This window comes from Coturnix japonica, chromosome 2, assembly GCF_001577835.2.
Source record: "Coturnix japonica isolate 7356 chromosome 2, Coturnix japonica 2.1, whole genome shotgun sequence".
NCBI classification, from domain to species: Eukaryota; Metazoa; Chordata; class Aves; order Galliformes; family Phasianidae; genus Coturnix; species Coturnix japonica.
The window spans coordinates 27,666,295-27,683,877 of NC_029517.1; the positions used below are offsets into that span (position 1 = coordinate 27,666,295).

At 38.7% G+C, this 17,583-nt stretch overlaps 1 protein-coding gene across 5 annotated transcripts in view; it reads left to right on the top strand.

Moving 5' to 3' along the window:
• The first annotated feature begins 281 nt into the window (after positions 1 to 281).
• The window catches only part of ABCB5 (ATP binding cassette subfamily B member 5), a 36,621-nt gene continuing 19,319 nt past the window's right edge, over positions 282 to 17,583 (top strand). For 2 of the 5 annotated variants that reach the window (XM_015853839.2, XM_015853843.2), the window contains exons 1-14: positions 282 to 420; positions 4,145 to 4,212; positions 5,253 to 5,340; positions 5,471 to 5,516; positions 6,573 to 6,726; positions 7,118 to 7,184; positions 7,411 to 7,602; positions 8,750 to 8,921; positions 9,905 to 10,029; positions 11,785 to 11,962; positions 12,490 to 12,603; positions 13,384 to 13,494; positions 15,918 to 16,043; positions 17,172 to 17,375. In XM_015853839.2, coding sequence (XP_015709325.1) covers positions 4,161 to 4,212; positions 5,253 to 5,340; positions 5,471 to 5,516; positions 6,573 to 6,726; positions 7,118 to 7,184; positions 7,411 to 7,602; positions 8,750 to 8,921; positions 9,905 to 10,029; positions 11,785 to 11,962; positions 12,490 to 12,603; positions 13,384 to 13,494; positions 15,918 to 16,043; positions 17,172 to 17,375 — 1,629 coding nt within the window. In that variant the 5' untranslated portion in view covers positions 282 to 420; positions 4,145 to 4,160. Of the gene's footprint in view, positions 421 to 3,236; positions 3,422 to 4,144; positions 4,213 to 4,308; positions 4,506 to 5,252; positions 5,341 to 5,470; positions 5,517 to 6,572; positions 6,727 to 7,117; positions 7,185 to 7,410; positions 7,603 to 8,749; positions 8,922 to 9,904; positions 10,030 to 11,784; positions 11,963 to 12,489; positions 12,604 to 13,383; positions 13,495 to 15,917; positions 16,044 to 17,171; positions 17,376 to 17,583 lie in introns of those variants that run through there. The other 3 variants (XM_015853841.2, XM_015853840.2, XM_015853842.2) reach the window with 3 other exon arrangements.

Genomic DNA, 17,583 nt, shown 5'->3' on the forward strand with positions numbered 1-17,583 from the left:
TTCAAAAACGCTATGTTTCAGTACAATCCATAAAGGGGTAGACCGTGTGGAAAAATACAGATCATGTCTTGAACTAGCATTTGGGAAAGGGCTTGTGTAACTTGGGAACAAACACAGAGTGCCTCGGTCTGAACTTCTGCACGTACCCAGAAGAAACATGTTTATGAAAAACTACTACGAAGCTGTAAAAAATATCTTTGGTTTATTTGAATGACCTTGCTCATTTTGGCACGCAATACTTTATTGTCTCCTGTTGTTATATATATGTCATGGCACCAAGGGGTAGCGCAGACACTTTGCTGGCCAGCCAGATCCAGTATGAGTACCTCTCTATTAAATTGATGAATATTAACTCACCTCCATGTATTTTCTTCAGGATCAGTAAACCACACACAGAAGTGCCGGTGTTTCTGCATATCAGTAAGTAGCAACAAAGCTTGTATGACATAATATTCCCTCTTTGCATTTGATTACTATTTTGATGAGATATTCCATTAAAGTCAGATGTCTACTACTTTAACATACCATGCATTGTGTTTTCTGCATTCTACTGCTTTACTAGAGAAATAAGTTCTTAATTCTAGTGTCTGCTTTTGAGGACTCTTTGGTGAGCATTTGTTGGCTTTTAATTATTCTGTGCTTACAAGTAACAGATCTTCAGTGTAGGTATCTCTTCTAGTTCAGTCAGTTATGGGTGGTGTTAATTAACATTGCATGATAGTATTTAATTTATTCTTTCCTACTGCCAACTGCTCCTGGACAAATAAAAAGAAATGCAGAGAATCATAGTATTTGCATTGATTACAAGGATACTTTTCAGCTGCATTATTTTCTAAAGTTAAAAACATTTTGGATAAAACACAAAATAACATTTCCCTTCTAAATTTTATTATAATGCACCCCAAGATGTTACCAGGTCATTATTTCTAACCTCAATTTATTCACTACTTCTGTTCCTTTCTCTGTGGATGGGAGTCTCTTCTCCTTCATATATACATGTTTTAGTCCAGAACTTCTGCTTTTGCAAAAACACCAGATTATGTTATTTTTCACTGAAGTATGGAGCAGTTAATTGTAGTTACACTTAGAGTCACAGAATCGTTAGAGTTGGAAGGGATCTCTGAAGGCCATATGGTCCAACTCCCCTGCACGGAGCAGGGACACCACAGCTAGATTAGGTTGCCCAGAGTTTTATCCAGCCTCACCTGCAAAGTCTCCAGGGATGGGGCGTCAACCACTTCATTATGGACAGAGTCCACATTACACCTTTTTTGGGCTCAATTTTCTAAGCTGGGCATGTCTTTACTCTGTGCACAGTGCACAGAGGAGTGGATGTGAATGGCAACTGTCACTTTGGTGTTGTTATGTGTATTAATGGCTGCTGACGAGGTTTTGAAAAGTGAACCCTCCAGACTGGTAAGGCTTCTGATCCCATCTAAAGGATAGTGTGCAGTTTGCTGCACCACAGTATAAGAAGGACATAAAACTATGACAGAGGAGGGCCACGAAAATGGCAAAGGATCTAGAGAGCAAGATGTATGAGGGGTGGCTGAGGTGCTCTGGTTTTTCAGCCCAGCATAGAGGAGCTGAGCGGAGGTCTCATGGCAGCTGCAGCTCTCACAGGGAGCAGAGGGACAGTGTTAAGCTCTACTCTCTGCGACAGTGACAGGGCCCAAGGGACTGGTATGGACCTGCGTTAGGGAAGGGGCAGGTTGGGCGTTCTGAAAAGGTTCTTCAGCAGAGGGAAGTGGGCATGGAACAGGATGGCCAGAGCAGTGATCACAGCATCAAGACACAGATGAAGAAGCATGTGGACAGTACTTTCAGAAATACGGTTTCAATTTTGAGTAGTTGTGTGTGGATCCAAAAGTCGGGCTCAATGATCCTTGTGTTTCCTTTCCAACTCTGGATATTCTACACTTCTGTGAAAGTGTGTTTCAAAGGCATCAAAACTTCACCAGCTGCCACTTCTTCTAAGTAAGTTGTGTCCTGGACTAACAAGGAAACAAACCTGTTGCCTCTAAAGAAAATAGTGTATGCAGCAGGGAACCTTGGTGCTGGGGCAGCACGATATTTTAGTTTGCCTCCCTTTCCCTTCAGCTGAATTCTGCAAATGTAGATCCTTCATGGCTGCAGAAGCTTTTCATAAGCAGTTGCTGATAGGTGTTATTCAGGCTTAACTCTGAGTCTGCAACACATGCTCTGGGTATTGCAGATGAAAGAAGAAAGTACTAAAAAGTAGCAACCCTGACTCACAGAAATTTGGAATCCAAGCAAATACAGAGGGTCCAGTGGGTAGGAGGCAATGAAGGCTAAAATTGCCTTCTCTTCTGTGGTTCTTTCAGGACACCATAACCAATATGTAAAATGTAACCTGAATACCATGGGGAAGGCTAAAGCAGGAAGCTAAATTAGGTTTAGCCCCGAACACATCACTCAAGAACTACTTTAGTTATCTGACTGACTACCTTAGCTGAGACTTGGCTTTGGGACAGTGTTATTTGAGTGAATGGGGAAACAAGCAGAGTGCATTTTTCATAGACATTAATTTCATTACTGGAAGTAAATGATGCAGGCTTTGGTATAGGTGGGGAAGGGAGCGGAAGAACCTCTGTTTTAGGGCTGCACAGAAAATCTGTTTGTATATTTGTTCTCTTCTAAGAGGGGGAAAAATTACAAAGCCTGCTGAGTTAACCCAAGGCAAAAAACAACCTTAATTTTGCTAAAATGAAACCCAACACAAATTCTCGGAAGAGAATTACATGAGCAAAACACAATGCTTTTGTCTATTAGTTCCTCTGAGCACAGTAACAAGTTTAGCTTGCTTTGATCTTGATGCAGCTCAGAAATGGGAAGTGAAAATGCTTTCAATGGTCTAGTTAGAGGTCTTCAATATCTTTATTCCCGGTTGAAATTCACTGAATGCAGTGAAGCAGTTCCCCAAATCTGAAGCACTCTCACAAACCTGATTTTACCTCTTTCTTTCCCCCTGGACAAGTTTTCTTCTACACCCAATTACCTCCATGTGCCTGAAAATCTGCAAGGAGAGAGCTCCCCTGCAGAAGTGGTCTCTTGTGATAACTTTTCCAAGCTAAAATTCAGTGTTAGTAACGGTGAGAACCAAACAGAAAGCACTGCTCGGATAGCTGTGCTAAGCAGCTCCCTGCGGGGCGCCCCTGCCAGCCTAAACCCCCGCTAGGGCTCTCTAGGCTCAGGATCCACCTCCACCTGCCAGCCGAGCTGCGGGCGCACGGAAGGGCGGTTCCGCTTCTGGCGGGGTGCGGGAGGTCCCGCCCGGGAAGCAGCAACAGGGCACGGCTGAGCCGGCAGTCACGGTAGCGTGGGAGAGGCAGGTAAGGGTTCTATTGGGGCTGATCCTCGTTAGTGACCCAAAAGAAAGGGTACAGCACGAGATGTAAAGGTAAGCTACAATAATACGAGGAAAGGCATAACCAGGAACCTTAATTGAGGATGCTGAAGCTAGATGTTTTTTAACATTGGGTTGATTATGTGTTTTGTTACTGTTTTAGCCTACATCAAATTCATGTCTGTTTCTGATTGTATGTGTTAAGCTGCATCAAATAAAGCCTGGACACAGCTGGCACTTCAGTTGTTTACTGTCTCTAAACGTTTCTTAGCAGCTGCATGGCAAAATTCAAGAGCACATCTTTGGTTTTTAGCATGATAATCATGATTGTATTACAACTGTCCAGTAAGTTTAGTTCAAGCTAATGAAGTAAACCCTCTATCCTGTAATGGATCATTCGCACTAACCCAAATGTGAATAATCTAGAGACTTAAAACAGGCTGCTGAGAATAGAGCAACAGGTTCTATTTGCACTGTCAGTAAGATTTCCTCAGCCTTTAATCACACTATTTCAGGTTTATTTATCGTTATACTTCAGTTGCATAATTGTTGTACTTAGATAAAGTGACATGTGGAGAAATGCAGATATAATGTGGACACTAAATATCTACTATTTCTAGAGGATTCAGTGTGGATTTTTTTGGTGGTTGGCTTTGTGGGGAGTGGGGAGTTGTTTGGTTTGTGAGGTTTTTTTCTTCTTTGGAGGGGTTTATATATATATATTTTTTCTCTCTTCTGTGTATATTTTGTTTCATGTGACTTTTCTCTTTATCTCAGAATCATACAAGAAAGAATGACAGTGAATCGGAGTTTAAATTTGACAGAAAAGGACCTTTTTGAAACTGGTGAGTTGCAGGCATGAAAATGGCATGTTGTTTTCAGAGTGTATTCTGTAACTATCTGAAGGTGCATCATAATTCTTCCCTCACTGACACAGAGACAGAATATGAGCAGTATCCAAGTCTGTACATTTGCAGGCAATTTGCTGGGCATATCTGACTTTTTCTCCTTAGTGATTTCAGCTCACTTGGTTTCTGTTGAGCTTTCAGTAGCTTAAAGCCACCACCTAGAAGACACTTATGTATGAGTCATTCTACCAACTTTAAAAGAATTAATTTATCTGCGTAAGACTATTTAGGTGAGTCCTAGTCTGGGCTGGAAAACGTTCTTTAGACATGCTTGTTAAGGTTGAAGGCTTTATATGGTTGTCTAACTCAGTCTTTTTCAACTGACTGATGAGAGTATATGAAAAATAGCATGCAGAAAATTCTAGTCACTCTGCAGTCAAGGTTAGTCTACATGGGAAACTGTTAGTGTATTGAGCCCTTTTATCATTAGTTTCTTAATCCGTTTATTATACCTCATCCTGTGCTTTTACAGTTTTAAGCTTTCTGGGGTAGGATAATTCTTAAATCCTTAGCACAAAGGAGGTGAGCGAGTGCCAAATACTGAAGTATGAATAATAGTGATGATTATTACAGGCAAATACATGATTCCTGAATGAAATCACCTGTATTCAATGTTATCTACACCAATTACAACCTTGACGATAAGCAATTACACTTATTTCTTTAGGGCTTATCCTTTTTGCAGCCTGTTTTCTGTGTTGAATTGTTGCTCGGTTTATTTAGTCTTTGATAGCTTGTCTGTGTAAATATGTTTTTAATTGGTTTCATCTCAGAAATCTTGCTGGAAGCTTCTTGAGGAGAAAGCAGGTAAACTGAAGAGAAAGGAAGTTTCAAAAAGAAAAGACTGGTCTGTTCAAGAATATGAGAAAATGTTAGTCTTTAAGCTTGAAATGCAAAAGAATTATCAGGAGAAGCTGCAAGAGACTTGCAGAAAGGGTGGAATGTTATGTTAAGAAAATTTGCTTTTTATTCTGCAGAACATGCAAGCATGGAATATGATAACCCTTCTTTCCAACATGAGGAAAATCTTGAAGAAAGTGACCAGTTGAAGGCCAAGAAAAAAAAGTAGGACTTGAATTCAACAGACTGGCCATGGCTGTCTTGGGTGTGGGAGTGTATTTTTAATATGATTTTGCTAAAAAAAAAAAAGAAAAAGCTTATATTAATTGTATTCTTTGTATTCTGTGTCTTCTAGGAAAAAAGATAAGTCAGAGAAAAAGGTGGTTGGCATCTTTGAACTGGTTAGTATCGAGATTGGTATCTTCTTTTATTTGTCATTGTGGATTCACTATTAATTGTGATTCATAAATTAAAAAAAATAAAAACACCCCAAAACCCAGAGACCTATGAAATATTATCATTGGTGCTCTTACATTAAGTCTTACCTTGGTGTATCGGTAGTGCTTACAGCAGTAACAAGGAGTTGGTTTTGGAGACTGAGGCTTACCTGTACCAAGGCTGATCTAGGCTATACGTAGTGTGCATGCCCTTGCCTGGGTTCTGTTTAAAAAGGATTTGTCCTGTGTTTGACGTCTGAAAAACTTGTTGTTTGAGAAGGGCTAGTGTTATGTTTTTTTGCCCATTTTTTTTCTACCAAAAATCTATTCCCAAGTAACTCTACGTGCAGGCTTGCTTTTTCTAAACTAAGAGAACGCCTATTGTTCTGTGGTTTACTCCATGTCTGTTTACACTTTGGAAGTGTGTTTAGCACAGTCAAGAATAAAATGTTCTCGTTTCAGATGAATCACATCCAGGAACAGCTATTGAAATTCATATTCACTTTTTTTGTAGTTGGTTTTTTTTTTGTTTGTTTTTGTTTTTTCTGAAGTGAGGAAACATTTAAGGATAGGTAAGCGTTAAGGTGTAATTGCAGTTAGAGACCTTGTCTACTGGTAGATCCAATCCAGGTGCTAATCAATACCTCACCCTTGTTTAAATTTCAGAGATGCTAATCTTGGTAAATATGGAGCTTGCATGAGAGCAAAATTCAATAATTGTGCCAAGAATATAAAAACTTAGAAACATAAAGGGCATACATTTCTTTTTTTCCTTGCTTTTTTTTTTTTCCTGATGGGTTGAAATAATCATGTTTTCTACTAACATTACCTCAAGAACCTTACTATATATACACAGGACCTACTACAAAATTCTTCTTGTGTTCTGATTTTGCTTTTTGTTGTAGTCTTGCCGCTTTTTAGAATACATAGATAGAAATGCATTCGGTATGTCTGCTGTACTGTATCAAGTATGTAAACTGCCAAGCATAACTTTACTCTTTTTCTTTAATGTTCATGTAGTTCCGCTATGCTGATTGGGTGGATATACTTTTGATGGTAGTTGGTTTGATCGCAGCTGCTGCTAATGGTACTGGATTGCCACTCATGATCATTATCTTTGGAGACATGACAAACGCCTTTGTTCTGAGTGGTGTGAATTCAAGTATGTCAGAAGGTAAATTAAGAATTAGACTTCCCCGCATACCATTATGTTTTGCTACTGGAGCTAAGACTGGTACGTGTCAGAATGAGTGCAAGATGAGCAAAATGCAACTTTTTGCAAATTACCTGGTCTTATTAAGTTGTCATGGCTTGAATCAAATAATAGGCAGTGTGTTGGGTATGCTTCTTATGAATGAATTTCATCTCAGGTGGGATAGTAAGGAGGATGAGCCACCTTTTGTACCAGCTACTTGCTATTATTAGAAGTTTGGTGAAAAATAAATGTGCGTCTGCCGCGTCTTGCCCTAATTGAAAAATACAAAACACTTTGACTGTGGTAGCCCTGTATTGTCATAATGTATCTTTTATGTATGATACATTCATAAGTACTTTTTTACCCACAGGTGCTTCAGGAAATAATTCCAGTTGTCAGCCAACTCCAGGTGTGGATATAGAAGCTGAAATGACAAAGTAAGAGTCATAGTAATTAATCTGTTAACAGAATATTTGGGGAACTTGTGTGCATGTGATCCCTTTGAGTGAAATCCAAGTTTTTACCTATGCAGAAAGGCTTCACTATAACGCACTGCAGATTTCCGTATTTACTTTGGTGGGGTACATAATTTTTGTTGTTTTTTGTGTAACCTCCTCCACAAGAAGCTGTGAGGTTATGTGGTCTTTTGTTCCCTTATCACAGGTTTGCTTACTACTATGTGGGAATTGGCTTTGCTGTGTTGATCCTGAGCACCATCCAAGTATGGACATTTTTGATCGCTGCTACAAGGCAAACATCAAGGATTCGGCGGAAGTTCTTTTTTGCAGTGCTCCATCAGGAGATGGCTTGGTTTGATAGCACCCAGATAGGAACACTGAACACTAGACTTACAGAGTGAGGACTATATTTGTTTTTGTTGTTGTTTCTGTTTGTTTGCTTTTGACCTCCTGAGCATGAAGATAAATGGCGGTTTTTGTTTAAACACGAGATAGTCTACAGAGATTTTATTTAATCAAATGAGCAAAACCACTAAAGCCTTTTCAGTCACAGTGAAATTAAGACATTTCTGAGGGAGAAATTCATTATTATTTGTCCACTTCATTTGTTTTGTTTCTGTGATACACGCATTTGAAAGGGTTATGATGTGAAATGAAGTATTCTACTTGTCTGATGTGGGCTTTGTAGCATTTATGAGTATGTGGCAGACAGTACTAAACAAACCACTCTGCTGTTTCCAGCTATTTACAAATACTGAAAAGCTCTGACACTTTATTGAATGGAAATGAACTCACACTTTTATCAAGCCAGACCTCAGGCTGGAATCAGTCCAGTGTCTCTTAGTCTTTGGTACTTTTCCATATCCCTCAGTGGATTCAGATATTAGGATTATGATCCAGAATACAATAGGACAGTATGTACATTTTCAGACTTTCCTGGGTCTTAAGGCAGCTTTGGACAGATCTATGTCCTGAAAGGTGCAAGAGAACCCAAAATGAAATTCCTCTCTGTTCTAGCGTCTGTACTTGCTGAAGAGAAAATGGGAAAGGAAGTATGCATGGAAAAACATAGGTTCTTCCAAATAATAGTTTTCAGATAGAATGGAGATAATGCTTTCTCTGAGGCTGTAACCTAAATTAGGAATATAAAATGTATTGGAGAGCACAGAGGAAAGAGTGATTTGAAGAGGGTCACAGGAGGTGAGGAAGCAGTTTGGCTGCTTACTTGTGTTACTCGATTTGGATGCTGGGTCGAGAAACTAGGTCACAAGTGATCTAGTAACTGGGCACAGAAACAGCAGCAAATGGTGGAAAGTACAGAAAACTAGTCCTGAAAAATAGGTTCCTGCTGTGCTTTGGCCACAAAAAGACTAGCACTGCTCAGTAGCTGTGGTTAGAGGTTTTGGTATGCCAGTTAGGAAGTGGCAGTACTTCTGATGTTAGGCCACACAGGATGAAATAGAGGAGAGGTAGAATGAAAATTATTGAAAGCTAAATTTTTTTAATTTTTTTTTTTTTTTTTTTACTATTATTGTTATTTGCAGTGATATCAACACCATCCATGAAGGCATTGGAGATAAGATCTGTATATTTGTACAGTTTTTTTCCACGTTTCTGACTGGGATTATTATAGGATTTGTCCATGGGTGGAAACTTACACTGGTGATTTTGTCGGTCAGTCCACTGCTTGCTGCATCAGCCGCAGTCTGGTCAACTGTAAGTGTTTTGGGGTTAACAAAACCAGTAAAAAGCATTACAGTTCTTTTCATATACAGGGAGGAGGGTCATAATGGGATAAACATAGAGTTGTTTCTAAGTTGGGAGCATTGTTCCACACTTTGTAATTTCTGCTTCTGTAGCTGTTCTGTGGGTTCCCAAGCACGCACTTGCATGCCATTTCTCCCATCCATCTAGTCTGTCTCCATGTCATGTGGCAGGAGGAGGATCTGCATCAGCATCTTCCTTGCTTAGTATTTTCCTTGTGCAGAGCACTGCCTGAAGACACCATGTTTCTTGCTGATGATTTACCAGGCTTTATGCTGCTAACATTTGCAACTATGGCATACATATAGTATGCCATACTAGTTTTTCCTTTTAGACAAGGAAAGGTTTTTCCCCTGTCACATACTGTAGCCACATTTATGAGTACTGCTTGCTTCCAAGTGGTTACTTACTTAGTTTTTTTTACCCCCTCTTCAAGTTTTTCAAAGAAGGTAGGAAGAATATCAGGACCTGTGGTGTGATTAGCATACATAATTTAATGTTCACTGCTGTTTTAGATTCCAAACATCTCAGTTCACAATTTTTTTCAATATGCTCTGAGCACCAGTTTTTTAAAAGTGCTCTTTATCCCCCTTGTCTATTGCTACAGTCCATTAAATTCTTCCTTATGAAATAGAGTTCCTAGACTCCTTCACTGGGGTCCAGCCAGCTTCAGCTCACCTGCCTGATCCCATACACGTAACAATGTCATTTGTAGACTGACCTTAGCCCAGGAGGAACATGTTAAGTCAGCTGATGTGATGTGGTCTTTAACTGCAGTGGGGACACAATGAGAAAAGCTGGAGTTGAGAGTAATTCAGGGCCCAGAGGAGATGACCCTTGCATTCCAATAGTTCTGTTCTTTCCCTTGACTGTTGATCACTCTTATTCACCAATACTTCTGTATGCTGCAGTAACATACAGTTTTCAACTTACAGCTTCTGGCATCCCTTACAGCTAAAGAGCTATCTGCTTATGCCAAAGCAGGAGCTGTGGCTGAAGAGGTTTTGACTGCAATCAGGACTGTTGTGGCTTTCAATGGACAGCAGAAGGCATTAGCAAAGTAAGCTTTTTGAACTAATAGTTGTATTTAAAATATGAAATATATGTGAGACTGTGGGTTTAATTTTTTTTTTTTTTGGTTGAGGTTTTTTGCCTGTTTTTGGAGAAGCAAGGCAGTGAGATTCTCATTGGTGACCATTTATGCTTCTGTTAAGTGTATAGCTCACCTGAAGATAAACATAACGAGTCACAGTCAATAGAGGCTGTTCACTGTTATCACTGTAGCTTAGACCCAAATTTCTCTTCTGGATGAGACCTGGAGTCTAATTTCAAAATGAATATGATGGGAAGGTTGTGTTTATCTAGTAGTCAAATACAGCCAAGCATGTGGTTAATAGATGACTTTCTAGAACATGCACTACTGTTCTGATCTTTGATTAATGGCTTACATTTAAGCCTCGCTGGTTACTGGTCTTAAGTAGAATCGCATCATTGCCTTTTATTATTGTAATGATTTGCAAATAAAACCTGTTGGCCTAATGCATTGTTGGTCCTAGTCATGTGAATATAGCAACTTACCTTTTACAAGCCAAATGTGGCTAATCACAAATGTAACATTTGTTATTAGATATATCTGCAAAATAAATGATAACATTCACTATGTAGATACAGGATGTCACCAGTACCATCCATCTGGGAAAGGCAAAGCAGAAGACCTGGACTTTCTTCTTTTTTGACAGCAATTTTTGCTGGTCTTGTGTAAATTTTCTTAGATGGTAGTCCTGGAAGTAAAGCCTGTTATTTATTCCATGGAAGCCACAACAGATACAAAAGTGCACAATAGCACTATTTGATAGAGCAAATTCTCAGCTGCAGAACACTGTTTTTTAGCCTAGTTGCTACCATTAGCTGATGCATGTGGAAGAGTTGATTGAAACGCTTTACATTTGGTGGTGTAACAGCTATACATGGCTGTCCGGAATGTGGCTTGTCTTTCATGTTGCTGTTGCCACTGCTGAAACATACCAAGTGCTGCCTCACTGTGCTCACATCCACTAGTCGGGCATTTGTTCTGCAAGAGCTGATCAGTGTCAATCAGTGCTGTTTTTTCTTCATGGAGGAATTCAGTTTCGTGCTTTCCTTCATGCACACTTCCATGTCAGACCCCAGTCCAGCAGACTGCCCCTCTGCTGCCATCTGTTGCACAGAAACAACATGTAATAGGATGCTGGTGGGAAAGTCCAACCTCTACTGCATCAACCTGCCTCTGATGTCCTGGGCCAACAGTATGGAATAGGAGGCGTTACTTTTGGAGCAGCCCTCTTGCATTTTCAAGGAGCTTTCTGTCATCTTCTACTTGGGAATCAGAGGGAGTCCTGACTAATATTCATTTACCTGCCTTGACCCATAGTACTTGTTTTAGTGCTTATTTATTTGTAAGTATGGATTTACCTTTGATAGATAATGTTGATAAACACTTTCAAGACCTCCTTTTAAGGTTAATGCAAACAAATTGCTCTAGTGATGCGTTGTTTTTTGTCATGATGATGAAGTCATGCAACTCAAATGTTTTCAAAGTATGCCTTCTGCCGTGCTGACGTCTAATAATGTGAATGACAAGGTAATAGGTGATATCAGCATGAGTCAGAATACAGTTGTTCAAAGGAATTCTGTATCTGCTAGCCCTTTGTCAAAATTACTCTGTACACTATGTGAGTAATTGCTTTTATGATGGAGAAACCTTTTAACCAGAAAAGAGCTTAGGAAACACCAATCTGAATGGCCTGTCGAATTAATGGTTTCCTTTTATTTTCAGATATGATACTAATCTAGAGGCTGCTAGACGTGTTGGAGTGAAAAAATCCATTACCACCAACACATCTCTGGGTGTTTCACAGTTTCTTATTTTTGGATCGTATGCACTTGCATTTTGGTATGGAACAAAGCTCACTGTTGAGGAGCCAGACAATTATAACATTGGTCGTGTGTTAATTGTAAGTATGGCAGTGCAACTTTAAAAAAATAAAATGAAATTCTGCAGATTCAAGAAAGTTCTGTTATGTAAGAAGTGTTTATGATCCCTGTTTTATCCAAAGTGTCTATAAAATTAACACCACCTGTCAAGTTCAAATAGGAAATTCTTGACTGAAGTTTGAAGCGTTGAGGGTCTCTTAGTTTGGATCAGATCTGGAGAGTAAAAGAGAAAGATGAGTTCTGTTTGTAGATTTTGTTTTTGTTTTTTTTTTGTTTTGTTTTTGTTTTTTTTTTTTTTAAAAAAAAAAAAAGAAGAAGAAGAGTAGAAGCCAGAAAAAGAGAATACTTCATGCCAAAAAAGCACTTGGGAAAAAAGTTACCAGTCATTGCAGGAAGAAAATGGGAGTGGACAGGAGGGACTGAAATACACCTTTCACTTGGGCTTTTAATTTCCCTAGAAAGGATGCACAGAGTAGTCCTGGGTATATAGCAGCTTGGTGAGTCTGTAAACATTATTAACTTCAAGGCTTTTCTCTCTCTCTCACAGGTGTTCTTCTCTGTGCTTATTGGAGCCTTTTCCCTAGGCCAGGCAGCTCCCAACTTGGAGAGTGTGGCGAATGCGCGTGGAGCTGCCTATGAAGTATATCAGATTATTAATAAGGTAAGAATCTAAAGAGAAAAGCATTTCAATGAGTCTGAAATATTTCACCTTTTTTTCCCTAATGCGTAAAAAGAAAAAAGCCCCCCCTCCAAAAAATAAACAACCCAAATCATGAGCTCTACGTATGTCCAGCACTTAAATTAATATTGCTGTTTGTATGAGGGAAAAGTACCTCTTTATTTGTTACAGTGGGTGTTAGATAATCTGGTATGTGCATCATTATTTATGGATGAAGTCTTCTCTAATATTAGGTTTATAGCTCCAGAGGGAAAGTAGTTATGGCACTGCATGTTTTTGTTTTTTATCTTAAATTAATATATGCACAGTTCTGGCTGAGGGTAGTGGTGGTGCTTTGGTGGTGGGTTTGTTTGGGATTAAATAGTGCTAGTGAATCTGTATTAATCTCAGTCCTTTTGTTGTGCAGCAGTTGGATATCTGTGTATATAAAATATTTAAAACAAGTGGAACCCTGAAATCTGTACAGAAATAGCTACATCTTTCCTCTCCATATGGTTATAAAATTCCTACCAAGCACTGTGTTTTGGCTGCAGGATAATAAGTTATTCAGTTACAGTTCCTGTTTGGTTGGTTGGTTTTGCATTTGAAAATGTACCACAGCTGGAGAACTAAAATTTGGTTCTCTTGCATTCAGCATCCTGCAAATAACCTGTAGCAGTTTTGACGCACTGTAAACCACCAGCTAAGTACTGAACAATGTAGCCAGCAGAAATAGTTCTAAAGTTTAGTAATGAGCAATCTATTTTCAAAACTTCTTTCCAGAAACGGCTTATAGATAGCAGTTCTAAGGAAGGCTACAAACCAGAGAAGCTTAAAGGAGAAATCGAATTCAGAAACATCCATTTCAGTTACCCATCCAGGCCTGATATTACAGTAAGTGTTAATTTCAGATGTACCTGCTGTACTGAAATCTGGCAGCCCACATCCGAGATTCTTTCTCTAATCCTTTTGTTGTTTTTCTCGTATACTAATGCATTCCTGTCTTGGGAGGTTGTGAGCTAATGGGAATTAAAAAAAACAATGTCAAAAGATAAAACTGTTTATCTGCTACCACTGGCTACCTGCACACTATTCTTCTCTGCAGGACAAAGCTAAGAAAAGGTTTTGTGTTACTCCTACTCCAAATTTCTGTGAACAAGATTGATGATAAGTGAAACAAGGGTTTTGTTTTGTGTTTTCCCCAATGCTTGTCACTAAAACTGCCACACCTTGAAGTTAAGCCTTGGAGTTGCTCTTTGCAGTCTCCTGGTTCTGAGTTGCTGTGATTTGCTTCATGAGGAAGTGACCTGTGAGATAGTTAGGCTTTACAACAATATGCCTTCAAATGAATCCAATCTTGCCATTTCAAACATACGTTAGGAAATCAGATGTTATTCTGGACAAGTGTTAGAATTGCTCCTCAATAAGTAAATGTTCATATCCTCTGCCAGCTGAACTTCCTCAGTAACTGTATTGTGCATTGTTATTATGTTGTCATGGTGATCTAATCCTGTGGCCGATACAGTTGTGTACTGTTGGTTTATCTCTACCGTACTCAACAGTTTGTAATCCTTTGAAGTCATTTATAATGGTGAAAGAATGATTTGCACCAGTTCTTTGATGATTAAAAAACCAGTAGGAAAAAGAAAGTTTGAGTGTCAATAATGGAGGACTGAGTATGCCAGCTGACAGATGAGAATGTGGAAGTTCGTATCACTGTGGCTGTTTCTTCAGATGTGTCTTTTCACTTCAGTTATCTGGAGTCTGTCCCATCACACATCAAATCCTTTTCCAGAACAAAGCGCAGTGAAGGACGGACCCAGAGCTGGGCTCTCTGCCTAACTGAAGGCATTTTATTTTACTCTTGGCTTAGAAACCAGTGGTGACACAGCAGACTTCATCAGACCATTAATTGTTCTTCCTAGAAATACTCTCCAGGCAGATGAGCTGTATATTGAGACTGCAAGTCAAAGGGGAGGAAAATAAGGAAAATTTTGTCATCCTTCCTGTTCTACTGAGTCAACAACTTTCCCTGCTAATAGCATTAGTTATTTAATAGAGTCAAAAGGAAACAGCAAAAATGTCTAGAAGTTATCCACCGTCTCCCAGGCTATTGATGTAACACAATGTAATATTCTCTTTGTAGACTAAACTAGATCAGAGTCTTAAAGAATCCAGCAATTGCTAGTTTGGCAACACCTTACTTGATAAGAGAATTAGAAATAGATTATTGGGTGGTTGTAACTAATTGCACCTAGTATCCAGAATATAGCTCTAGCTTGATAATGTAGGTATCATGATACCAGCTTCTGGAAGACACAGACCTCACTGGTTGTGACACAGGGAAAGGAGAGCAATATTGCAACCATTTTGATCTCATTATAAAAACATGTGTGGGCAAAATTATAAATCAGCATGGTATAAACAAGAAGAGTTCCCATGGCAGCCAAATATTTTGGCAACAACACAGCATTACTCATATACAAAATTGACATCTTTTGAGGTTAAATATTCCTAAATGCGGAAATGGCAACAAAGGTACCATCAATTTGTATTTTGTCCCTAGTTTTCTGGGGCTGTTAGCAATGGAGACTGAGATTTAAGAACTTTCCAACTATTACCTTGTCAAAACATCCATTTACATTTTAAAAGTAGAGGAAAGCAAACTTGTTTCTCAGCAATAATAATTCTAAGGTGCTAAGCTTTTTATTTCAAGATTCATAACTATATATTATATCATTGTCTAAGCATTGGAAAATGGGAAATCAGGAGAAGTCCCTGAATCTGCTGCCAGATCTCACCAATCACAGAAACGGAGCTTTCAAGTTTACAATACGAGGGCTGTCTATATTAGTTGGTATGAGTGTTCTCGGGAATTTTCCCAGGCACTGAAATGCGATTGTCTATTTAGGAGGGAACTCTTAAAATGTTTCTTGGCATGAAGTTGGTCTGTTCCAGTTATCAGTTTTCTTAAATAACTCCCAGGCTTGATTTGGGAGCTAGGAGAGTCCAGAAAGCATTCCCAAAAGACAGGTTGTATGTAGCCATCATATGTCAAAAACTAAAATACTTCATAAGCACAAATGCAGACTGTTCCATGTCAGTGTCTCCAGAATATTCCCAGATATGCTTAATTTACTGATAATGCTCAGTACTTAAACTATACCCCTTTACCACTGCTTTGATTATTGCTACAATTACCTTGATAGAATGTTTTCAAATCAAATTTGTCAAACTGATATAAATATATATATATATATATATATATATATATATATATATATATATATATATATTTATTTATTTATTTATTCTAGATCCTCAAAGGTCTAAACTTGAAAGTTCAAACTGGGAAGACCATTGCCTTAGTTGGTGCTAGTGGCTGTGGGAAAAGCACCACTGTTCAGCTGCTGCAAAGGTTCTATGATCCTGATCAAGGAGAAGTGAGTGCACTGTAATTTAAGGAACTTGGAGGGGGAAGGGTCGGGAAGCAATGCAACACACTAGTAAGATAAGCATGAGTTTTCCATGTTGACTGAGTCTTTGTTGGTCAAATCTGAACATTTCTCTTCTTATGTATTTCCATGATTTAAACTTCAAATGAACTATCTTTTTCTGGTGGCCTGACTTTGTTATTCTCCCCCTCCTTTGTGATACCAAATGTAGTAAATACCACAAGTCTATCAACTTGTTTTCTATTCAAATTCATTCTCATTAATGTGTTTTTAAGATATGGTAATTTTTTTTAATGCAAAGTATTATCCAACAGAACTTTATTGTGTTGTGCTTCTTTTTTTCATTGTTCATAAACTGGAGAGAGTTTTCCTAATTAAATAGTCTTCTTCCTGTCTTATTTTTCCTCTATCTGCTACACCACAACCAATCTTTTCACCATTATGCATCATTCCATCATTGTTCCATACAATCAGGGAATGGTAAATGCTTCTCAGAAACTTCCAAGGGGGAGACAAAATGGAGAAAAAAAATAGCAATAGCTGAGTACTATTAAATCCTGTTATCTCTGCATTCAAGATAGTTGTCAAATATCAGCATAGTAGCTTTTTAAACTTGGTATTTCTGAGGTTATTCATTCCTACCTGTGATTCAATTTACCATTCCTCTCCTGTGCTGATAAAAATATTTGTAGGATCACATTGCAAATGATCTGGGAAAAGAAAAATGACCTCCCATTTATTTAAAGTTGACTTGGATTATTTCTCTGTGGGGTAGAGCACAGCCACAATAGCAATTGCATGGCCATAACTGGGAAGACGATAAGATGATAAACTGTGGCATGGAGGCAAATAATCAGGGTAAAAAGCCTATAGAAAAGCCGGGAAACTCTTCAGCCAGCTTTGTTTTCAGACAGTATAGTTACTGAATATAAACCTAATGTCTTCTCTGGTTGTGCTGCTTCTCACTATTTTTTATGCTGTGCAGCCGATGGAAAAAGTTCTGTTGCTGCTCCACCGTTTTTGTCCTTGTAGCTGATACTTGAGTAATAAGAATTAATTGACTTTTTATAAACAGAATGCTTTTCCTCAGCTTCTGACATACATTTTTAATCTCAGGTCACCTTAGATGGCCGGGATATTCGGACACTTAATGTAAAGTGGCTAAGGGAAAACATTGGCATTGTGAGCCAGGAGCCTGTTTTGTTTGCAACAACAATAGCTGAAAACATTCGCTACGGCAGAGAAGACATTTCTGATGCTGAAATTGAGCAAGCAGCCAAGGAAGCCAATGCTTTTGACTTTATATCTCGACTACCTGATGTAAGTCTATGTTCTTTTTTTGGAGTAGAAGGTCCATTTAGGCCAGTGTCTTGTTTCTGACAGAGAGAGCATGTGAATTTAAGTTGTGGTATAACTGCCCAAAATACTCTTACAAGCCTTCAGCAACCTTCAGCTCAGGAACACTCTGCCTTTGTTTGGTTCCCCTCAAAGGATTTATGCCTAAGTCTGGAAAAAATATCAATGCATT